Source organism: Rattus norvegicus, chromosome 5, assembly GCF_021556685.1.
Source record: "Rattus norvegicus strain SHRSP/BbbUtx chromosome 5, alternate assembly SHRSP_T2T, whole genome shotgun sequence".
NCBI lineage: Eukaryota > Metazoa > Chordata > Mammalia > Rodentia > Muridae > Rattus > Rattus norvegicus.
In genome coordinates, this window is record NC_141538.1 from 157,671,264 (window position 1) to 157,695,031 (window position 23,768).

At 48.6% G+C, this 23,768-nt stretch overlaps 1 protein-coding gene across 7 annotated transcripts in view; it reads left to right on the forward strand.

Moving 5' to 3' along the window:
• Ubr4 (ubiquitin protein ligase E3 component n-recognin 4) overlaps positions 1–23,768 on the forward strand; it is a 108,087-nt gene that overhangs the window by 22,846 nt on the left and 61,473 nt on the right. For all 7 annotated transcript variants that reach the window (NM_001395108.1, XM_087549433.1, XM_087549435.1 and 4 more), the window contains 27 exon segments: positions 2,225–2,394; positions 3,531–3,813; positions 4,361–4,502; positions 4,700–4,779; positions 5,628–5,756; positions 6,387–6,569; positions 6,706–6,828; positions 6,915–7,144; positions 8,871–8,992; positions 9,852–9,949; positions 10,764–10,921; positions 11,395–11,604; positions 12,922–13,023; positions 13,263–13,363; positions 13,584–13,782; positions 14,512–14,700; positions 15,282–15,345; positions 16,587–16,778; positions 17,290–17,360; positions 17,440–17,587; positions 17,955–18,182; positions 18,658–18,828; positions 20,070–20,252; positions 21,016–21,174; positions 21,488–21,640; positions 21,987–22,214; positions 23,171–23,328. In NM_001395108.1, the coding sequence (NP_001382037.1) occupies positions 2,225–2,394; positions 3,531–3,813; positions 4,361–4,502; positions 4,700–4,779; positions 5,628–5,756; positions 6,387–6,569; positions 6,706–6,828; positions 6,915–7,144; positions 8,871–8,992; positions 9,852–9,949; positions 10,764–10,921; positions 11,395–11,604; positions 12,922–13,023; positions 13,263–13,363; positions 13,584–13,782; positions 14,512–14,700; positions 15,282–15,345; positions 16,587–16,778; positions 17,290–17,360; positions 17,440–17,587; positions 17,955–18,182; positions 18,658–18,828; positions 20,070–20,252; positions 21,016–21,174; positions 21,488–21,640; positions 21,987–22,214; positions 23,171–23,328 (4,274 nt within the window).

Genomic DNA, 23,768 nt, shown 5'->3' on the forward strand with positions numbered 1-23,768 from the left:
TATTTTGAAAGTTTATTAACTGTTAATTATTTCATTATCCTTGGCAACATAGTGAGACTCTAATCTCAAGAATCCAAATAAAACAGCTATTTCTGCAGACACCAGGTGCACCCCTGTATTTTAGGAACTTGCTAGTGTTTCCCAAAGGGATAAAATCTAGGAAGGTATAGGAAAAAGTTAAAATTTCAGGAACCCAAACTGTTTGAGATATTTCTTTTTTTTTTTTTTTTTTTTTTTTTTTTGTTCTTTTTTTCGGAGCTGGGGACCGAACCCAGGGCCTTGCGCTTCCTAGGCAAGCGCTCTACCGCTGAGCTAAATCCCCAACCCCAGAGATATTTCTTGTTTTTCTTTTTTTTTTTTTTAATTTTTTTTTTTTTTTCGGAGCTGGGGACCGAACCCAGGGCCTTGCGCTTCCTAGGCAAGCGCTCTACCACTGAGCCAAATCCCCAACCCCGAGATATTTCTTAAAGTGTTCTCTTGTTTAAAAGGATAGTCATGAAGTTTATTACCTCCTGCCTACTGTTAAGTGAAAGGTTTTGGTAGGAAGGGGATGTCAGTTGAGTAATGAGAACATTGAGGTTAGTGTGTGGCCTGCAGAGGCTTTCCAGACTGTCCAAAGCGGTCCCTGCCACAGTGCTCAGCCCTTTCCCCAGATAGAAGATTATTGAGGGAAGCTTCAGAGGTCATACTACCCTGTCCTGCTTAAACTTGTCCAGAGGTGAGAGATGAATGCATTTCTCTGGGGAGCAGGAGTCCCTAGGCCTCTGGTAGCAATGCTGTCTGTCCTCAGCAGTTGAGGGGCGACTGTGGCTAGTGCACACTGCTGACCGCAGGGCAAAGGGAATCCCCAGGCCTCTGTCATTCCCTCCCTCGCTGTGCGTTGTTAAGCACCTCTGCTATGACTAGGAAGTGAAGGATGCCTGTCCTCACCTGTCTGTGACCGAATCCCTCTACGTGGGCTTTGCTTCCTTGGCGTGATAGATGAAGCAGTTCTGCCCAGGTGCTGAATTAAAAGGAGAGCGCTGTGTCTTGACCTTGGTCTGCAGCTGTCAGGATGCTAAAGGACTGCTGTTCTTAGTGAGACCCAGAACCTCTGGTTACTTAGGGAAGAAATGAAAGCCCGCCTTTCCCACTGGAGGGCTGTGGGAAAGTGCTGGATGCAGCCGTCTGCTGCCTTCCTAGGGCGTGGAGCAGGCAGTCCCCTAAGCTGGGTGAGGTCATCCAGGCAGGGCTCCCTTTCAGAATTGCTCCCTTGTAATTGATGCTGTTGGAATAACAGCCTTCCCCATTCCATCCTGCATACGGTCTACTTCGTTCTTTATTAGTGCGGCGGAACATGGAACACGCACTCTGACTGCCTGGCATGCTCACTGGGAAAGCGCATGCATGACTCTTGGGGCAGTGTTTGGCCTGGGGTCACTGACTGGTGCTTAAAGATCCATGTAGTTGGAATGATGAATGGTGAATTCCAAGGACTTGCATTTAGTGTGTCAGACTTAGAAATTTCTTGTAACATGATTTGTGTTTTCCAAAACCATATGGGAAATCAGGCATTTGTGCAGTGTTGGTACAAGATAGGCACATTTGGAGTGGTGTAGCCTTACACTTGTGTGGTGTTCAATGGCACCTACTCACTGGGTGTTTGCACTTAGTTGGCCAGGAGGTACCCTCAGCTGGGGACAAGGACAGCTCTGCTGAGAAATACATGCTGGCTCTCACAGGCCACATTTCTCTATTTACCTTGTTTTACCGCTTGTCATATACACAAGCTGATGCCTCCCTGAGGATGGCACAATCTGAGTAACTGGCTGTGAGTAAAGTCCACAGCTAGGTGTCCTGGCACAAGCCTTATTCCTGTGAGTCAGGGCCAGCAGGCTGCCAAAACAAAGCAAAAACATCCAGTCCACTTGCTGCTGTGACATCTGCTGAATTCCCTTCTGGAGGTTCACTTTCCAGTCTTTTTGAATGCTGTCTGACTCCACTGTGTCCAAGCTCTTGTCCGTTTTCAGCACCTGTTGTAGGCTTTGATTCAGCTGCAGGTGTGATTAGGGTCTATCTTATTTGTCTAATTTGTTGAACAACAAGATTTGTCTCCAGATCTCTTCTAGACATATACTGCCAAGTCCTATCTTCATTATTAGAAAAAGGAGCGTAGGTAATATACGTGACTTTTTGACTCGTTCCGTGTCTCTCTTCTAATAGTCCACTGTGTCCTTTCTTTCAGAATACACTGCTACAGCAGCTGGGAGTTGCTCCTCTCTCCTCAGGCCCTTGGCCCCTCTACATTCACCCCCAAGGCCTCTCTGTGCTTTCCCGCCTCCTGCTTATCTGGCAGCATAAAGCTGGAGCACAAGGTGACCCTGACGTCCCTGAATGCCTGAAAGTGTGGGACAGGTAAGGCTCTAACACAAGGTCTGTAGGTGACTGAGCACTATTTTCCAGGGGTCCGACTGGTTGGTTGGCCATCTGGCTGTGAGAAGCTGCTTTGTGTGTTTAGAGGGGGTAGAGAGGTGATGGGGGAGTATGGCAGATGTGCTGTGATCTGGGAAGAGATGCCTTCTATAGCTAGATTTAGTGATCTGTAGGGAGATTTAGTGATCACTGTTGTTCAGAGCCCAGATTTCAAAGATGGCTGGTCTCTTAAAAGAGAAAGACTGAGTGAGCTGCCCTTGGTTAGTGTGCTTCCTACCGAGCCCATGTTGAGAGGCTTGCTGCCATTTTTGGATACATTTTAAAGAACTTGTTTCCTTCGGGGAAGCTAAGCCTAATCACCTAAATCCCCCTTAGATGGACTTTTTTTTTTTTGCCGGTTTTGTTTACATGGTTAGGCTTCAAAGCAGTTTGTTTTCCTAAAAGGCTTTGCTCTTCTATCCCTCAGCCCAGGATCAAATAGCTGTACTCTTGGATTTTCCAGATCATAGCCCTCTTTGAATGCCAGAGGGCCACTATGATCTTCATGGCACAGTCTTGAAGAAGGCTCTGAGAGCTAGGGATGGAGGAAGGGCTCCCTTGTTAAAGCACAAATCTCTTTCCTAAAAGCCAAAGGGCATGCATAGTCGGCTGTGCTCACTCCTTTTTGTATAAAGTCTCTGACAAGTTCTTGAATATTAACGTCTCCTTTCCCTCTCCCTTTCCTTCTGGGTCCCACTGTGTACCCTACCTAGCTTAGAAAACTCTGTGTGTGTGTGTGTGTGTGTGTGTGTGTGTGTGTGTGTGTCTGTCTGTCTGTCTGTCTGTCTGTCTGTCTCTGTCTGTCTCACCGATCACTTCTGGCACACCATTCTTGTAGAGGTCAGAGGACAACTTGTGGCGTTGGTTCTCTCTTACCGTGTGAGACCTGGGGTTGACACAAGGGGAGGCAGGCTTGTTGGCAAGTGTTTTAACTCGGCTGAGTCATCTTGCTGGCCCACATCTGACTTTGGCTTCTTTGCACCAGTTTTCTTCTTTAACTTGTTCTGCATTGGGTGTTGAGGTATTGGGGCTTTTCTGGGGTTTCTCCACCAGATCTGCTCCCCTTTTCTCTGCTCCAGGTTCTTGACCACAATGAAGCAGAGTGCACTGCAGGGGGTGGTGCCCAGTGAGACCGAAGACCTGAACATCGAGCACCTGCAGCTGCTGCTGCTCATCTTCCACAGCTTCTCTGAGAAGGGCCGCCGGGCCATCTTGACCACACTGGTGCAGAGCATCCAGGAGCTGAGTGTTAACATGGAGGTGCAGATGCGCTCTGCCCCGCTGATTCTGGCCCGCCTCCTCTTGATCTTCGACTACCTACTTCATCAGTACTCCAAAGCCCCTGTGTATCTGTTTGAGCAGGTGAAGACTCACACACTCTCCTCGAGCTCCATTCTTTGCCGGCAATAAGGTTTTATCTGTGGCTGTGAAGACTTTGTGGGAAGGGCTACCTAAGCCTTCGGGATTGGCCCTTCTGTGTGGCCTGAAGTGGTAACTGGGGACTACTCAATGGCTGATGATTGGTGGCTGCCCTCTTGTTCTCGTGTTTACTCGTCCAGCCTGCATTTCTAGTAGCAACAGTGTCCTCAGCCTTGCCCCTTCCCTCAGTATTAGTGCCTGAGGAAGGGTCCCACAGTGAATGTACTTGTAGCCTTCCGTGACTATACACAAGAGGACGAGAGGGTGGATAAGAGCGCCGTGCTCAGCAGTCCTTGAACTAGTTCACGGGGTATCATTCCCCTGATGCACTACCAAAAATTTGCTTTCCAAAAAAAAAATTACAGAAATATCTTCAAAATTCCATCTTCATTTGATGCTGCAAGTTTTGGTATTGCTAGGTATGTTATCCCTGGTGTGAGAAGCATACTGGTGACTGTATATCCTTAACTCAAACGTCTGTGTTTCAAAGGTGCAACACAACCTGCTAAGCCCCCCTTTTGGGTGGGCAAGTGGATCCCAAGACAGCAGCAGCAGCAGCCGCCGAGCCAACATTCCTCTGTATCATGGGTTCAAGGAAGTCGAAGAAAATTGGTCCAAACATTTTTCATCAGGTCAGAAAGAAGGTTGTCAGCAAGAGGGTGATGACATACTGGTGTTTATTGGTGGAGGCTTGGTCACTCTAGGAGGCTCTTTGACCTCATGACTCAGTCTCCTCCTGTGGGTGGTACATTACCTGCTGGTTTAGAAAAGTTTTAGACATTGACTTTCACATGCCTCACACTTGCTTAATAAGGTCATCATTCTCCAGATGCAGCCCCACAACCCAGGTTCTACTGTGTCCTGTCCACTGAGGCCTCCGAGGAAGATTTGAACCGGCTGGATTCTGAGGTACTGGGAATTTTCTTTTTTCTTTCTGTCTTTCTTCTTCTCTTCTTCCCTTTTTTTTTACCCCTAAGAGTCAGGATCTTTCCTAATGCAATTAAGGCAGCTTCAGATGCCTGAGGGAGGTCAAGCAATCATCCCACCTCAGCTTCCTGAGTAAATTCGGTTTTAAGGTGTGCCATGCCCTGCCCTCTTCAAGAGTTGGAAGCCATTTTTTTTTTTTTTTTTTTTGGTTCTTTTTTTTTCGGAGCTGGGGACCGAACCCAGGGCCTTGCGCTTCCTAGGCAAGCGCTCTGCCACTGAGCCAAATCCCCAACCCCTGGAAGCCATTTTTACACAGACGCCCTCCATTCTCCAGGTGTGGGGCAAACACCCCATAGATGCTAAGTTCGGGATGAGTAACAACTTTCTATTATGAGGAAATTTGACCTGTGCTAGCATTTGAGTGTCTAAAAGGAAAACATCAGAAACTCAACAAATCATTTAATAAAAGTGGTTGCCTTACTCTGTCATTCTAAAGCCTGCATCTGTATGCTTGTAGTACTACACAGACTGAAGCGTGAAGCCCACAGCTGGCAGTCTGCTGCAAGACCACCAATTAAAGATGGGTTGAGATGTTTTTATAGTCAGGAGGCTTAGTTTTTGTGCAGGGCCAGGAGGAGTAAATGTTTAAATATGAAGAAAAGAATTGTCTTTTTTTTTTTAATTTTCTGAGATGGCTTCATTGTGCAGTCCACTGGCCTGGAACTCACAGAGATATCCCCCCTCTCACTCTCCCACCGTTCGAGTACTGGGATCAGAGGTGTGCATCACCACATCCAGACCTGTGTTGTTTTGGTCTTTCTTGCTCTTAGGCATGTGAAGTTCTTTTCTCCAAGCTTGTCAAGTACGATGAACTATATTCTTCACTGACTGCCCTGCTTGCGGCTGGGTCTCAGCTTGATACAGTCAAGAGGAAGGAAAATAAGAACATGACAGCCCTGGTAAGATGGTGGACACTGGGAGGGGCTGGGTGTGTGTGTATGGTGACCCATCGTTCTATTGAAGTTCCCTCTGGGCCTGAGCTACCTATGTATTCAGTGTTTGTTTGCAAAATCGACGGGCTCTATAGCATTTCTACGTAGTTTGCCTGGTTCTGTCATCTGTAAGTTTATGTTTTGGTTGAAGTTGAGAGAAATGTGACTCTGAGGGTTAATAGCTGCCGCCTGATTGCTGTGTCACTGCAGAAGCCTCACACTTGAGCTTTTATGAGCCTGTGAGTGCGTACGGATTTCTCAAGGTCTCAGAACAGTTCTCAACAGTTCCAGGCCGCTGGCTAATGGCTGGCTGGCTGTGGCCCTGCCCAGCTCGTGTCTCTCCTGTTTAGGTGGTAAAGTACTGAGGAGCCAGAGCTGCCTGAGTGCGTCCTTGCAGCTTCTAAGAGTTCAGAGAGCGGCAGAGTGTCCTAGTGTGTCCGCCCGTTTGACGTAGTGTTTATGTGCTAAGATGCTCTAGCGGGCCTCTCAGGTCACAGTAGACATAGGTTCCGTTTGGGAGGCTGCCTTTGGAACACTTGTTACCTCAGGGAGAGCCGAGCGGGCCGCATGCTTCCACTGCTCTGTTCACCTCCTCAGGAGGCCTGCGCCCTGCAGTATTACTTCTTGATTCTCTGGAGGATCTTGGGAATTTTACCGCCTTCAAAGACTTACATGAACCAACTGGCCATGAACTCACCTGAGATGAGCGAATGCGACATCTTACACACTCTGCGGTGGTCGTCCCGCCTCCGGATCAGTTCCTATGTCAGCTGGATAAAGGTGCCAAAGGGGAGCTCAGCTTGCTGTGAGGGCGCTTCACGGGCCACTTGCTTTGTGCCACGGGGACTTTTAAAGTCAATGAAAGCTTTGGACTTTGCAGGTGGTTTTCCTAAACTCTCTCTTGCTATCCAAATAGGATCACCTTATCAGACAAGGCATGAGGCCCGAGCATGCGGGCTCGCTTGTTGAGCTGGCCGCCAGCAAGTGCAGTTCAGTGAAGTACGATGTCGAGATCGTAGAGGAGTACTTTGCCCGACAGGTATGCCATTGTTCTGATTGTAATGGCAGGACCGGGCTTTGCCAGAGCCTTCTCACAACTAATTCACATCCTGGGTGTTTTTAAAGATCTCGTCATTCTGCTCCATTGACTGCACCACTGTTCTCCAGCTGCATGAGATCCCTAGTCTGCAGTCCATCTACACCCTGGACGCAGCTGTCTCAAAGGTGCAGGTCTCTCTGGATGAGCACTTTTCTAAGATGGCTGCAGAGACCGACCCTCATAAGTCATCTGAGATCACCAAGAACCTCCTTCCAGCCACGCTGCAGCTCATTGACACCTACGCCTCATTCACAAGGTGTGGAGATCAGTGCTCTCTCTGGAGGACCCCGGGGTCTGTGTGTGTGAGCGTCCTTTCCTTGTGTGTGAGCTTTGCTTTTTTCCCTTTGGGGCAGGATGTGAAAGGGTGACGGAGAAGTTCAGTCAGCTGGTGAGTCCCAGGATGTTTAAGTTATAATTTCATGAGGTCCTTGTAGAAGTGCAGCTCTTGGCTACAGAGAGGATAGCTGTTTTTCTGAGTGTCTCTTCTCAGTGGGAATGAGGCCCTTGCAGGACTTGCATTTCATGGACCCAGACCTAGGACCAATTGTTAACTCTGTTTGAAACAGTCATAGTCTGTGGCTTCCTCTGGAGCCTATGGCAGCCCTATGGCCTCAGCCTCCCAGATGTGGGCTTACAGAGAGACAAATATTCCTTAATGGGTTAAAGGCTATTTCAAGCTGTTCTCTTTTCCAGCAAACATTGCAAATTATACATTCTGTAAAACTTGCTGAGCAGTTGATATTTAAAAATTTAAAGTTCATTTTCAGTATATACAAATTGGAGACTGCTCACAAATTGAGATTCCTGGTTTTCGCTAAATTGGAACTGGGAGATTCTGTCTTCAGTACTTGGAGTAAAAAGGAGGAACAGTCAGGCCTAGTGGCCTACACAAACAGTCCTAGCACTTAGGGCGCAGAGACAGGAGGACTGCTAGGTAGTTGACTCAGCTACCTGAGACCTCGATTCTACACTGCCTGTCCCCAGAAGTGCTTGTGAGCAGTCTGCTAGGCTGGCAAAGCCGGCCTCAACACAACAATCTGGTGCTGTGGGGGAGCGGCTTTTCCTTACAGCAGGTCCTGCCTGGCCATCTCATTGACGATCTGGTCCTTGGGATTTCATTGTTCAACCCCTGTTCTGTGGTGATTATTCACTGATAGGGACCTGGATTGTTGTAACTTAAATAATCCTGTCTCTTAGTGTCTGATGCCTTGTAGATTGAGGGCTGTTGCTGGGGGCAGTTATATTGAAGAAACTTGAGGCATAACTAGATAACAAATGCCCTACTGTGTGTATCATTCTTGATGTTGGTATGATGCAGCAGCCACATCTAAGCATGGGTCTGCCCTCTGCAGAACCTAGGCTTTGATCTGCCTCCTGGACCAGTGTTTCCCCAAACTGAACTCTGACTAATAAGTTGGGAAATGTTATGTAAATTAAGACTGAACAGGTTTTGTTTTCTTTTGTTTTTACATATATCTATCTTCTGTCTAGCCATCCATCCATCTATCTTGTTTTTCAAGAAATAGTTTATGTGTGTAGGCCTGGCTGCCCTAGAACTCACTCTGTAGACCAGGTTAGCCTTAAACTAAGAGATCTCCCTGTCTGTCTCCCAAGTGGGATTAAATTAAAGCATCTGGCTTATTTTTTAAAACATGATCTCAGTTTTGTGCGCGCGCGCGCGCGCGCGTGTGTGTGTGTGTGTGTGTGTGTGTGTGTGTGTGTGCGCGCGCGCGCGCCTGCGTGTGTGTGTCTTTTGCTGACTTTCCAAGAAGGGGAAGGAGGATAGATGTATTCAGGATCCTTTAGATTTGTTGGTCATGCAGTCATGTTGGGAGCTTTTCTGAGGGTGGGCTGTTTGGGAAAGAGTTACTCAGAAGGAGCTGGCACTGTGACTTGTCCTTAAATAGATTGGAAACAGAGGTGCTGGCTCTTAAGCTTCTCGACCTTATTCCTACAGTGTTTGCTTCCTCCTTTCCCTTCAGAGCCTATCTGCTTCAGAACCTTAATGAAGAGGGATCCACTGAGAAGCCCTCCCAGGAGAAGCTGCATGGCTTTGCAGCAGTCTTGGCTATCGGCTCGAGTAGGTGCAAGGCAAACACACTGGGTGAGTGACCTCGGCGCTTTTGTGTGATGATGGCTTCACTCCCTGCCTACTAGCCTCACCAGAGCCACCTTGACTGTCAGGCATTTCCATGGGCGTATCTGATTGGCTCTTCCAGTAACTCTGTGAGTTGTTCTTGTTCACTTACAGAGAAACTGAGGTTTAGGACAAGTTCATCAGCCATGACTCCTGTGCAGTCAGTGAAGCTGAAATCTAAACCAGGAGCAGCTCCTTCCTGAGGGCAAGGCTGCTCACCATTCCTGCGCTCGTTTGGTGGAGTTCTTTGTTGTACAGAATTTACTAACAGTCTCTATCCTTGCCCAGGAGTGATCTGCCACAAAACCAGGGTGGAGGACTTTTAGAGCTCCTGAGCAGGAGGGCTGGGCAACTCAACTTCCCCACTATACCCTGCTGCCACATGCCCAGTGTCACATTTAATAGTCTTCACTTTTGGAGTCTCACTACTGCTTCCCTGAGTGCTGTGCATGGGGATTCATGATCCCTGCCCTCAGGATTTGTCTTCTGGGGGTCGGGAGGAGTTCAAAGCAATACTTCCTCTGAGACCAGGTGGGGAGGCAACAGGACCAATGGCGATAGCAGCTTGACATGCTTAGATGCTTCCTCCTTTGTTTTCGGTTGTCATCTTTACTTGTGAGATTAGACCATGACTGGTGGGAATGAGAGCCTCACCAACTGCGATTGCTAGCTGCTGGGTAATTATTAGCTGCGTCTCTGACATGGTTCAGCTGCGGGAACGGCCATCTAAGCTGTCTTAGTAATGATCCTGACATTTGGGCTGCTCTAAAGGCTCCATCATTCCTCCTTTTTTATGATGGTTGCTCATCCTTACTGTCGCCTGCAGGTCCAACTCTGGTGCAGAATTTACCGTCATCAGTGCAATCGGTCTGTGAGTCCTGGAATAACATCAATACCAACGAGTTTCCCAACATTGGATCCTGGGTGAGTCCCTGTGGTTCCGGGGCTACTGCCGAGCACTGAAGCCCTCTGTCCTTACTCTTCCTCTTGAGGCTGGAGTTGGCTCCGTGCAGCTGAGTTAGTCGGTGTCTTAGATTACCAAGTGTTCTCACGTGGCCTCTTTGCCTTGAAGCCCACGTTACCAGAGCACAGACCACTGTATTTCTCTGAGCCTTGCCTCTGTCACCTGTGAAACTCGGGTTGCATGTGATGTGCTGTCACAGGTTATGTTACATGTGTGTCAGTGTGTCAGATGCCGCTCTGCAGTGAGTTTGTGCAGCAGACTTGAGCCCTTAGGCTCTCTGGGCTGTGGGGTGCTGTGGAATTCTTGTGTCTGTCCCACTCACACTACTCTGCAAACAGATTATTCTTTCTTTAAAGTTCTGTAGAGGAGCAAAGTCTGCTCCGTCTTCTCTTGGCTTCACAACTGTGGCCTATTGATAGCACCCAGCAGTTTTCCAAAGGATAATTACAGTCCTAGTAGTGGGGACCAAATGCATTCAAAGTCCAGAGCCTTCCTAGCCATTAGAGACAGGCAGCAGTTTTACTGTTACATGTTCAGATCCGTTGGAGGGAGTATTGGGTATTTAACTATTAATCTGTTTTAATGAAATTTGGCTGCCTTCTCCGCTCAGCTCAGTGTCCTCAGAGGCCTGCGCACAGTGGAGTGGAGAGTACTGTTTGCAAACCTTAGTGAGGCCCTCACTCATGGTAGATTTTTTTAAAATTTGCGTCAGTGGATTTTGCCCAGGGTTGATGGTCCGTCTGTCCATTCCACTCGGTTCTCTCTTCCTTTCAGCGCAATGCATTTGCCAACGACACCATCCCATCGGAGAGTTATATCAGTGCAGTGCAGGCTGCTCACCTGGGGACTCTGTGTGGCCAGAGTCTGCCCCTGGCGGCTTCCCTGAAACATGCCCTCCTCTCCCTGGTCAGGTTGACTGGGGATCTGATTGTGTGAGTACTAGAGCCTGGAGCCCAGCCCCTGTGTTCACGATGGTGTGCTGTCTTCTGGCTGAAGCAGTAGAGTTGAGGTGACAGTGATTTTACTCCTAAGTGTTTGGTAGAGTCGAGGAGGGCCAACCACCAGACAGGCAGTTGGGTCACGGGAACCATGCTGCTTTGCCTTCAAAGTGGTCCAGATTCCTGACTGTTCTAGAGTTTTCAAGGATGGATTGCTTTCTCCGGTTTTAGTTTATTATGAAAGTGTCTTATTAATTTGCTATTTTAATAAATAATGCATTGTTATATGGAAATGATTTTTGCTTCTGACAGTGAAGAAGAATATGAAATGGTATGGGTATACACACATAAGAAATCACTGTCAAGGAGGGAAAAGACTAAACTAGAAGCTCTCCCCAGTCGACCAGCCTTGGCCTTGCAGCATTTCAAGAAACAAGCCCTCATTTGCTCCCGTCTCCTGGCTGTAGGTGGTCGGATGAGATGAACCCAGCGCAGGTCATCCGGGCTCTGCTACCGCTCCTTTTGGAGTCAAGCACAGAGAGCGCTGCTGAGATCAGCAGTAACTCCCTGGAGCGCATCTTGGGACCTGCGGAGTCTGATGAGTTCCTGGCTCGCGTGTATGAGAAGCTGATCACAGGGTGTTACAACATTCTGGCCAACCACGCAGACCCCAGCAGGTGAGCAGGAAGAGCTGCTATAGCTGTCGGCAGGATGCACCACCCCTGGTGCCATGGTGGTGACCACAGCTCCTCGGTATGGGCTTGGAGCCATCCTGTGCTCATGTGGAGGGTATGAAGAGGCCCTGGGATCTGCTGTATGACTGATTCTTAGGAATAACTCACTTTTGAGAGAATGGAATGTTAAATGTTCATATTGGGAATATTATTTGAATGAAGTGAGAAGGGTGGTGGGGTGGGGTGCACAGAGGCACTGGTGAAAATCACGCTCATGTTTTGTGACTATGGAAATGGGTGGTCTGGGGAAAGTAGGCCTTTGATCTGCTTGATCAGCATTAGGCTATGCTGTGGGGATGTACAGGACTCTCCTAGGAACTATGTGGGGAAGGCCCACGTACTGGCTACCTCCTCTCTGTTGACGACCAGCCTGCCCACCCGCCTGCGCTCTCCTTTCCTCATTTGCCCTCTCCTGCTCTGTAGCCAGGCAGCTTTGAGGTTCTTGCCTCAGCCTCTGGCATGACCAGACCATATCACCATCCCTTTCTAGAAAGTACTTTTGCATGTGCATACTTTTGTATGTGCTTGTCCATTGTATATTGGTGTTGTGTAGGGTCCAAGGCCCACCCTGGAAGTCTCACTTTTCATCCTCTGCTGCATCCTCTCACCTCAGCCGGGGCTCTCGGGGGAGCTGAGCTCAGGCTTTCCCTTTGGGGACTCAGCCTTTTGTCTTCAGTGCCCTTCGCTGTGACACCTCGTATCATCTGGTAGAGGTTGGGAGTCTGAACTGTGGTCTTCACTCTTGTGTGGCAAACAGTTCACACACTGAGCACTTCTCTAGGCCCTCTTCTTTTGCTTTTCAAACGTAGGTGCTTGAAGTGGCTTCTCCCTGCAGGAGTGATTCACCCAGACTCTCCCTCCTCTGGAAACAGTCATGTGCTAACCACAGCTGATGCTTAACTTCAGCACCTTCCTCCCTTTCTTCATTTTTATCTGTGCTTTCCATCTTTGAGACCAGGTCTGTCAGGGTCCCAATGCTGGGATTGCAGGTGTGTGAGTTCACACCTGGCCTACCTCTCTTTATTTTTCTAGGAAATAAGGTAGTAAAACAAAATTGAGGTCTTACTGTTCTTGTATTAAACATTCATTGAATGTGTACTGTATGCCAGTGTTTATGTTAAACTCAGGCAAAACAAAACTTGGTGTTTGCCTCAAGGTCTAGTCGTTCTTCAGAGGCAGTCAGGAGGGCCCTGAAGGTGTGGTCTCGGTTCTTGGTGGGCTGGATGGGTGCATCCACTGAACTGTGGTCTTGGTCCTCAGTGGGCTGGATGAGTCCGTCCTGGAGGAGTGTTTACAGTATCTGGAGAAGCAGCTGGAGAGCAGCCAGGCCCGGAAGGCCATGGAGGAGTTTTTCTCTGATGGGTGAGCACTGCTTCCCTTGACTCACTGAAAGTAGGGAGGGGCTGGATGTGCCGACTTAGCTGCCTCGGGACCAAGGAGGCCTGCTTGAGTGTCTGTCTCCTGGGGTGGGCTGTATTCCAAGAGCAGCTTGTGTGGGGTCCCCGAGTGACAGTTTTCCCCAGGGCTGAGACTGTGAAGCAGAGGCAGGACTTCCTAGGTGACGGTTAACATGGTTGTCTCTTTTCCCCCTCACCTTGCAGTGGGGAACTTGTGCAGATCATGATGGCCACGGCCAATGAGGACCTCTCTGCTAAATTCTGTAACCGAGTCTTGAAATTCTTCACCAAACTCTTCCAACTGAGTGAGTGGCAGCTTTTGGTAATCTTCTTACGGGGACTTTGATGTCCGGCTAATACTGTGCCTGGCTCCTGCCAGCATGACAGCGCTAACAAGTGTACAGAATCCTTCAGAGAAAGTTGGGAAAGATGCTGAAACTCTTGAGGCCTTTTCCCTTCTGGCCATTTGCCCCTTCTGTGGAGGTCCTGCCCTCCTCACTGACAGAAGCCTCTTGTTTGTTCTAGCTGAGAAGAGCCCTAACCCAAGCCTCCTTCACCTCTGTGGCTCTCTCGCCCAGCTTGCCTGTGTGGAGCCAGTACGCCTGCAGGCCTGGCTCACCCGCATGACAACATCGCCCCCAAAGGATTCTGACCAGCTGGAGGTCATTCAGGAGAACCGGCAGCTGCTACAGTTACTGACCACGTACATTGTTCGGGAAAACAGGTAGCAAGTCTGTGTGTGTCGTCTTTAAAACCCAGAACTCTACACAACAGCTGTGGCTGCCTTCCCTTGAGCATTGCACACCTGTCCCACCTGCATCCTGCACTGTGTGGCTTCTTGAGATTTCCCATGGAGAAACTTCAGAGCCGACTTGGCCTGTTACTTAACCTCACTAAATGTCTTTTGCTTGCTTGCTTGATTTATTTATTTATTGACAAGGTCTCTCTGTAGCCCTGGGTGTCCTAGAACTCATATAGAAAAGGCTGGCCTTGAACTCACAGGGATTTCCATGCTTCTTAATGAGATTTTGTTTATATTTCATTTCATTGTGGGGGCGGAAGTGTTCGCCCTCTTGACTCCTGTATACCACTTGTATGCTTGTTGCCTGTGGGAGCCAGAAGTGGGTGCTGGGGCCTGTGGGGCAAGACTGATGGGCGGCCATGAGCTGCTACGTGCTAGGACTCAAACCCAGGCTCTCTGGAATAGTAGCGCGTGCTCTAACTGCCGAGTCCAACATTCCCAGTGTCTCTCATCTCCCTCCTGCCCCTTTTACCTCTTCCCACCCCTAACCCTGCCACACACAAGTCCCCTTCCCACATTCAAATGAAGCAGGGCCCTTTGTGTGACCATGAGTTTTGAACTGACCATTTGTAGCCTGGTGTCTCATTGCTCTTAAAATTGAAAGACTATACTTAGAATACCTTTTTTTTTTTTTTTTTTTTTTAAAACTAGCCAAGTTGGAGAAGGTGTGTGCGCTGTACTTCTGGGCACTCTGACCCCCATGGCCACAGACATGCTGGCGAATGGTGATGGGACCGGCTTCCCCGAGCTCATGGTTGTGATGGCCACTTTAGCCAGTGCCGGACAAGGAGCGGGCCACCTTCAACTTCACAATGCTGCTGTGGACTGGCTGGGCAGATGGTAAGAGGACCTCACCTGTACTAGTGTTCTGAACTTAGAGGAAGGAATGAAGGAAGGAAGGGTGGGTCATTACGGCTTCCTTCCTTCCCAGTCAGAGTTAGCAGAACTAAAATTCCTTTGTTAAGCACTATCGGTGTGGTAGTTCCTATTCTGTTTATTTCATCCTATCTGCAACCTACACACATGCTCACACATACACACACATGTACACGCACACACACAAGCACACGCACACACGCCCACACATATGTGTGCATTCCTTTGAGACTCTGTCTCATGAAGTTTCAAATTCAAAGTCCTTGTCTCAGCTTCCCCAGCACTGGGATTAAAGACACGTGTGTATGCCTGGCTGTCTTTATTATTTTTAGTGGAGTTTCCTATTAAGTCCTGGGAAAACAATACAGAATGCTACTGTTGGTCCTAGGACCAGACCAGTCCAAGCCATGTCAACTTCATGCTACTTAAACAGACAGGTTCCCTTCACAGTATCACAACCTGATTCGAGGCCTGTGAAGGTGTTTCCTTCCTTTGGAGCCTCAGATGATTGTGACTTCTCTCTCTCTCTTTTTGCTTTGGGACAGCAAGAAATACCTGTCACAGAAGAATGTGGTTGAGAAACTGAATGCCAATGTAATGCATGGAAAGGTAAGGAGAGTGAGGACAGCTTAAGGGAGGGAGCCAGGGAAGAGAGAGAAGTCTCTTTGCAATAGCGTCTGTGTCTCTCTGGCCTATAGAAGACAAGGCTGAGAACCTCAGCGCTTCTTTTGTCCTGGTAACGCAGACCCACTTAGGCCCTATGCAAGTCTAAGGAGGTGATGCTCTGATGAGGACTCGACAGAGCCCTTCCTAAGCACAGGGAGTCGTTGCTGCCTTGGGTCAGTGTTCTGGGAGTCACAGTGGCAGCATCATCCCCACTGCTCAGTATGCTTACAGAGCTCTAGACTGTGCCAAGGGACTTGAGCATGGCAGAAAGTCTTAGGTCAGGCTGTTTCCTTGACTCCTCACCCAAAAGCATAGCAGGGCATAGATGGAGGGCAGGCTCTGGTCTCAAAACCCCAGTAAGTACTGACTCCTCTCTCCCTCTTTTCTACTAATTACTGTTCATTTGACACTGAGTTGTCAGTGAAGGGGCTCCTGGGAATTTAGAAATCTGAGCCTGATATTTGACTATTAGTGGTTGCTGATATTTTAATGCAACCATTTAAAATTTATTTCATTTTTAAACTTTTGTAGGGGATGGGGAACTTGAGACAGGGTCTCTGTCCTGGAACTTGATATATTCAGGCTGGCCTTGAACTCGGATCCACCCACCTCTGCCTCCCGAGTGCTAGGATTAAAAGTGTGTGTGTCACCATGACTGGCTTTCTATTTGTGAAGCGTGTTTGTGTGTGTGCATGCTTGTGCGCATGCTTGAACTCAGTTAGATCCCCTGGAGCTGGAGTTACCGGCAGTTCAGGGCAACCTGGTGTGGGTACTGGCAGTGGAGCCTGGGTTCTCTGTAAGCAGCATGTGCTCGTAACTCCTGAGTGTCTCTCCAGCATCTGTCTCCTGGGCTTTTGAGAGAACTACAGAACTCCCTGCTGTGGTTTGCCGGTCTCTGGCAGGGAGAATGCTGAGAGACCCTTTCAAGCTGGTCTTGTCTTGAGGGGCCCCCGCTTCCCTCTGTATTCCATTCTTCAAATTTACTCAGGCTTATGCTGAAGAGTGAACAAGTCCACAGGAGTTCATTGCAGCTCTCTGAGCAGCTGTGTGCAGGTCGTAGTAGGAGCTGGGGGCTGTATGATGTGCCGTCTTCCCTCTCTGCCTTGATTCTGACCTCTGGTCTTGAATGCTGTTAGAAAGTGCCTGACATGAGAGAACTTAAGCTTCCTCGTCTTTTCTTGCAGCATGTGATGGTCTTGGAATGCACATGTCACATTATGTCTTACCTGGCTGACGTCACGAATGCCCTGAGCCAGAGTAATGGTCAAGGACCGAGCCATCTGTCGGTAGATGGGGAGGAGCGTGCCATTGAGGTGGATTCAGACTGGGTGGAAGAGTTAGCGGTGGAAGAGGAAGACTCCCAGGCTGAGGACTCCGTAAGTGCTAAGTAGGGAACGGAATGGCTGTGCAGCCTGTCCAGTGTGCTTGAGACTGTGGTGCTCTTCTGTCCTCGGCGGGCTTGAGGGCTTGGAGTCTTGCTGCTTTCTTTCTGCTCACAAGGCAAGAGTCTGCTGTTGTGCTTCCCTAGGCCTGCACAATAGGCATGGGAGCTAGTCTCCAGCTGAAGCAACTTTTCACTGAGTATGTGGCTTTTATCTCTGAAGTTACTTGTTCTGCTTTATCCATACAAGTTTAGGGACAGATGGTGGCAGACTCTTGACAGTATTAAAGGTTTTTGTTGTCTGTCTTCCCCACCCTTTCTTGTCAACAAGACCAGAAGATGGCACTTGAAATTGTAGGAGGCTTTCAGACAGCTGGCTGTTTCAAATCAGGGCAGGTTCCCATTAGACACCGGGAGTCTCCGCAGAGTGTTGGAGCAGGTGTGTTTTTATGGGACCCTGATGGAGAGGGAAATGTTTGATTAAAAAGACCTATTAATCTTTGAAGGATGAAGATTCTCTTTGCAATAAGCTGTGCACTTTCACCATCACACAGAAGGAATTTATGAACCAGCATTGGTGAGTCCTTTTAAAGCGAGGATTGTTGGGCCTCCAGTGTTGTTGCATGGGACTTATTGCTGATTATTGTTGCTTGTAGGTACCACTGTCATACATGTAAGATGGTGGATGGGGTGGGTGTGTGCACAGTGTGTGCGAAGGTGTGCCACAAGGATCATGAGATCTCCTATGCCAAGTATGGCTCCTTTTTCTGTGACTGTGGAGCCAAGGAAGATGGCAGCTGCTTGGTGAGTGATGATGGAACCTTCACAGTGTCCCATGGGCAACTTGTTAGTAATACGGGAACATAAGGCAGTCTAGAAAATCCCCACCTCAGCTCTGTGTGGCCAAGCATTACTGTCCTTGTGTGATTGGTGATGCATCCCTTTGTGGCCCGAGCTCTTCACTTGGCGCATTAAAAACAGCAGCATCCTCATCACCTCGTCAGGCCTGATGCTCTGAGAGGGCAGTGAAGATGGATGTTGAGTGAGCCCTGTGGATCTGGCTTCGGATCACGGGTGCATGTGTAGTCAGGCCCTCCTGCTTCTAATAGCTCGGCAGAATCTCACCTGAGTGTGACAGGAATGTAGGGACACTGACGCTTTCTGTTTCTAGGCACTGGTGAAACGAACTCCTAGCAGTGGCATGAGCTCTACCATGAAGGAGTCAGCATTTCAGAGCGAGCCTAGGGTTTCAGAGAGTCTGGTGCGCCATGCCAGCACCTCACCTGCTGACAAGGCCAAGGTCACCATCAGTGATGGAAAGGTTGCTGATGAAGAGAAGCCCAAGAAGAGCAGCCTGTGCCGCACAGTTGAGGGGTGCCGTGAGGAGCTGCAGAATCAGGTGGGGCTTCCGGATGGGTACTGGAGCGCAGGACAGTCCAGCAGGTCTGACCAGTGCTCTGTGAGCTTTCCCTGGTAGCCCGGTTGTTTTCCTTTCATATTCATGCAGTATGCATGCAGGTAGCATGTGTTGCCCATCTCTAGGAGGGATTTAGAGCTAGTGGGAGTGGTATTCTGGAACATACTTCCTTGGCCAGAAGTTCTTATCTAGCCCCAGAATGCAGAACCCATTGAGCGATTGTGTTTTCTCTTTCCCCGTTCTGTGTGCATAGGAGAAAGCACCTTGAATGACTTAGGTGTCTGTGGACCTCGACTTAGAAATAGTCCTCTTACTCACTGTCATCAGAGCTAGGATTCTACAGAGGGGACTGTGTCCTACTCTAGACAATGGCTGTCAAGATTGTTGCATGTGATCCATGATTTTTTTCTTTTGTATTTTTATTTTTTTTTCATTTGTGTATTTCGATTTCTCTCAGGCCAATTTCTCCTTCGCTCCTCTCGTGTTAGACATGCTCAATTTCCTCATGGATGCCATTCAGACCAACTTTCAGCAGGCTTCCGCCGTGGGGAGCAGCAGCCGGGCACAGCAGGCCCTCAGTGAACTGCACACAGTGGACAAGGTTGTGGAGATGACAGACCAGCTGATGGTGAGATGTCAGGGTTGTGAGGTCTAGTAACTGTGTCATGACAACCTGTATGTCATGGCGCCCCAGTATTTGTCACAGCAGCTGAGGAAGAGACTTACGAGTGAGTGGGTCCTAGGCCATGCAGAGCCTACAATCTGTGGTCAACAGCCTTCCTCAGCTATACTTTGAGCAGTGTAGTAGCCCACAGATGAGGTGTGTCTGACAAGAACTCAGGTGTTTAGGGAGCAAGTTTTCTTTTTGTTAAAGCATGTGGATGCGTTAAACCTTCTAGGATGTTAGGGGGTCCATTTTGTGGGCACTATAACTGAAAGTTTTAAAATAAAACCAGAAGCCTCTTGCTTGTGTCTTTCCTGAGGCTCAGTAGCTTGCAGATAGCTTTATCCTTTGTTGACTTCCAGCCTGTCAGTCCTGTGACTTAGGGCTGGTCGTCCAGCTTTGCACCTCGGACTCCTGAACTGCAGGGATAAATAAGTAGACGCAGTTCCCAAAGGGGGAGGAATATACCAGTGTACAGTCATTGTAGAATTCAAAAGGGGCCTAGGACAGAGTGAGTCTGCCTGTGAGTTGTACTCACAGTGCTGTGTCTTACTGGAAACCTGCAAGGAGCACTACCTGGCTGCAGGACCGACTCCCCGAGTGGACAGACACCCAGAGCAGGGCGCTTAATATTTTAAATACTGACATCAAAATTAAAGATGGAGTTGGTGGCCCACTAAGTTGCCAAGTTTACTTTTGCCAGGTGCATGCGTGTCATTACCATTGTTTATAAGTGAAAACACTAACGTTTGAAAACAGCCAGTGCCTAACTTACTCTCATGATAACTTGACTCTACTGTTGGAGCCAGGCTGAAGCAGTAGACTTTAATCAGCTGAGGACAGTGGACTGCGGGCTGAAGTCCATCACTTGTCCATTTTGAGTTCAGGCTGGCCTGAACTCCTTATATAGACCAGGCTAGCCTGGTACTCACAGACATCCATCTGCCTCTGCCTCCCAAGTGCTGGGATTAAAGGCTTCTGCCACCACGCCCTCTACTTTACCTTTGTTAGTAATTTTATTATTTAAGAATTATGTGCATGCATATCATTTATTTTGATCAGATTCACCAGATTTAATTTTGACCCCGCCCACCAGATTTAAAGCTGCTGAACGACTAAGGGGTGCACTGCCATTCTGGTGACAGTGGATGAGTCCACTCAGTCTTGCCTTCTCCAATACTTTTTCTGCTTCTCCCTTCTGCTAGGTTCCCACCTTAGGCTCACAGGAAGGTGCCTTTGAGAATGTTCGGATGAATTACAGCGGAGACCAGGGCCAGACTATACGGCAGCTGATCAGTGCCCACGTGCTCAGGCGGGTGGCTATGTGTGTGCTTTCTTCCCCCCATGGGCGCCGCCAACATTTGGCTGTCAGCCACGAGAAGGGCAAGGTAGGTCCCATGATTCCTTCCTGTTCATTTTAGGATCTGACTGTGTTCAGCTTGGCCCTCTGAGAGGAAGCATCCACTGCTTTGTTCCTGAGAGTGCTTTCAAGACTGATCTCATTAAACCTTTTGGCTTGGACCAGAGTCTCTTCGTTATCCCTAGAACTGAGATGACTTGGAAAGACTCTGGGAAAGGCGATGATTGGCTGGTGTTCAGGAAAACTTAGTTCCCATTCCTGCCCATTTTTGGATGCAGAAAGGGTCAAGCTGAAAGGCAAAAGTCTTCTTAAGAAGTCAGTGTTTCTTGTTTAGAAATCCCTGCTCTTCAGGGACTCAGATGCTCAGTTGCAGAATGCTAGGTATCTTTTCTCTCTTCTTGCCTCTTGTCAGGGCTGCTGTCTTACCTTAACTGCCAGTAGGAACAGTCCTTAAAGCAGCTGATCCAGGAAGTGCTTTATGGGACACTTGAGGGCAATGGTGTATAGGGATTGAATTAAGTATGTTATGAGAAGATTCTGCACAGAACAGTTGGTTTCATTACTTGGCTTATTTGCCCTCTTTGATAGAAAGAGATGAATGAATGACCTTCCATGACTTTCTTTTGGGGAGAAGTAGAGGCTGAACTTCATCTACAAGTTTTCTAAGAGACTAAATCCACAAAACAAGGCAGTGACTTACACCCCTCCCAAGGGAGCTTCCTTAACTGCCTGCTCTAGACTTCAGGGCCTGGTCTGGGTCTGGGCCTCAGCAGGTGGCGCTTCCTTTGCAGATCACGGTGCTGCAGCTCTCGGCGCTCCTGAAGCAAGCAGATTCCAGTAAGAGGAAGTTGACTCTAACCCGCTTGGCTTCTGCTCCAGTTCCCTTCACCGTGCTGAGTCTTACTGGAAACCCCTGCAAGGAGGACTACCTGGCAGTGTGTGGGCTGAAGGTAAAGACGCTGCAGGACCGACTCCCCAAGCTGTGAGCTCTGGCCAAGTCTTCCCTGGCCTCAGCTTCCCCTTCTCTTCACTCATAGCTGAAGGCATGAAAGTTAATAGGATGTAGATGTCTTTCTATGAGCTCACGCCATGTCTTCTCATTGCTCTGATCTTTTTGTGTTCTGGAGACCCGAGTGTCTAGGCAGTCTGAATGCAAACTGGAGGCTAGGAGTGTTCGGAAAAAGGGACATGTGGGAGCTCAGAATGAAGGAGCTCAGTGTATCCGTCTCAATTTAACTCTTCTGTTCTTGAACCTATGCCCAGGACTGCCATGTGCTCACCTTCAGTAGCTCGGGCTCTGTCTCCGATCACTTAGTGTTACATCCCCAGTTGGCAACAGGGAACTTCATCATCAAAGCTGTGTGGCTCCCTGGCTCTCAGACCGAGCTAGCCATTGTTACTGCAGACTTCGTCAAGGTCAGTGATGCTGGTTTGCTTTCATTCTTTCTTGAACACTTGACTTAAAAACCAGAATCTGTTATGTTCCTGAGTAGGTTGACACCACGTGTCTGTAGGAATTGGGTCTGTACACGTTTGTGACTACTTGTTATAAATTTGCGTATCTTTTCCTGCTCACTCCCTGAAGAATTTGGAAAGCAGTTGTTTTATGTGCGCTGTAATGCTTAAGGCCTTAATAGTGGGGCTCGTTGACCAGAGGGTGAATGCCCACCAGCCTGAGGTTGTGGCGGTTAGAATTCCCTGGCATGTGTTGGGGGTGGGACTGAAACAGATCGCCCTTCTTCCCCCTCCTGTCACCCTGCAGATTTACGACCTGTCTGTTGATGCCTTGAGCCCCACCTTCTACTTCCTCCTGCCAAGCTCAAAGATAAGGGATGTCACCTTCCTTTTCAACGAGGAAGGCAAGAACATCATTGTCATCATGTCCTCTGCTGGGTACATGTACACACAGCTCATGGAGGAGGCCAGCAGTGCCCAGCAGGGGCCCTTCTATGTCACTAATGTGCTGGAAATAAATCACGAGGATCTGAAGGTTAGAGTCACTTTCTTCTGTTCTGTGTTCACTATGTTGAGAAACTCCTCTGTTGTCCCTTTCGGTTTCCTTACCCTTCCTTGTATGTGCACGCATGCATATGCACTTCACTTCTTTTTACTTCATGGCAAAACTAAACCACTAAGGCAATTGGGCTGTAAAGTCCTTGCTTCTCAGCTTCTGTCAACAGAGTTAATATGTCTCAGTATTATGTTATGTGTATGATGTTTGCTTGCATGTACGCTTGTGCGCTGTGCACATGAATCCAGCACAGGAGGCCAGAAGAGAGGATCAGATCTTCTGGAATAGGAAGTTACAGATGGTCAGGACTCACCATGCAGTCTGGGAATTGAATCCAGGTCCACGAAATGTCACTCTAGCTCAAAAAACTATCTAATAATAGCCACCATGACCAGTTTCGGCCGGTGCACAAAAGGGAGCCAGCCCTGAACAAAAATCCCCATTAGTTTATGTACTTTGATACCCCAAGTTACCCTGAGCAATTAAACATGTTTTACAGAGACATAAATTCCAAGGCTTGCTTGTTTGGACAAATGAGGAGATTTGCAGCATAGGATATTGTCAATTATCCTGAGACAGATCAGGGCTGCTTTTCCCAGGTGGCTGTTCACCAGGGTCATCCTGCCTACCTGGCAGGGTTGTATTCTTCCTGGGAGAGGCATGTGTTTTAGTTAGTGATTTTAGCCACGATTTTCTTCTCTAAACTGCCCGTCAGAGCCATCTTCCTTAAGCTAAAATTTAATTTGGTATAGCGTAGTATTTTGCAAGCACGTTTATTGGTCAGTCTTCTAGAACATCTGTGTATCATGCTCACTTGTCATCGTGAGGCCCACTCGTAGGGGTCTCATGCCTGGTGATGGGTTAAAGTTCTGCCCCAGGAGCTGGGTTCCAGCCAGTAAGCGAAGTCCTGCACATGCGTGTCTTTGTTCCTACAGGACAGTAACAGCCAGGTGGCAGGTGGTGGCGTGTCTGTGTACTATTCACACGTGTTGCAGATGCTTTTCTTCAGCTACAGTCAGGGCAAGTCCTTTGCAGCCACCGTCAGCAGGAGCACTCTGGAGGTGCTGCAGCTCTTCCCCATCAACATCAAAAGGTGAGAGCAATCCAGTGTGCTGGCCTCCCACATGCTCTTGCTCAGTGTGGCTCTCTGCCTTCCGTCCTCCTCCAACCCCTTTCCTCTCCACTACTGCTTCCTGTGCTGCTTGTACACACCCGCTTCCATCTTTAAAGACAAGTAGCCGCCATAGTTGGAAGGCCTGCCTGCCTGTTTGTTCTTTACCATGGAGACCCCAGCCCCTAGGCACCAGCACAGGGGTTTGCTTTACACAGAGAGGAAACCTGTAGGCAAGGTTTTAGCCATGACCAAGTTTGAAGGAGGAGACAGTGTGGCTGAGCACTCACCCTGTCCTTTCAGTTCGCCTCCTTAGAAGCTCACACACCCTCTCCCCATCAGTAACCAGGACATGGCATCGGTCCTGGTAGGGTGGCTAGAATTGGGGCAAGTAAGTACATTCGTCAGTTTTCCTGATGCTA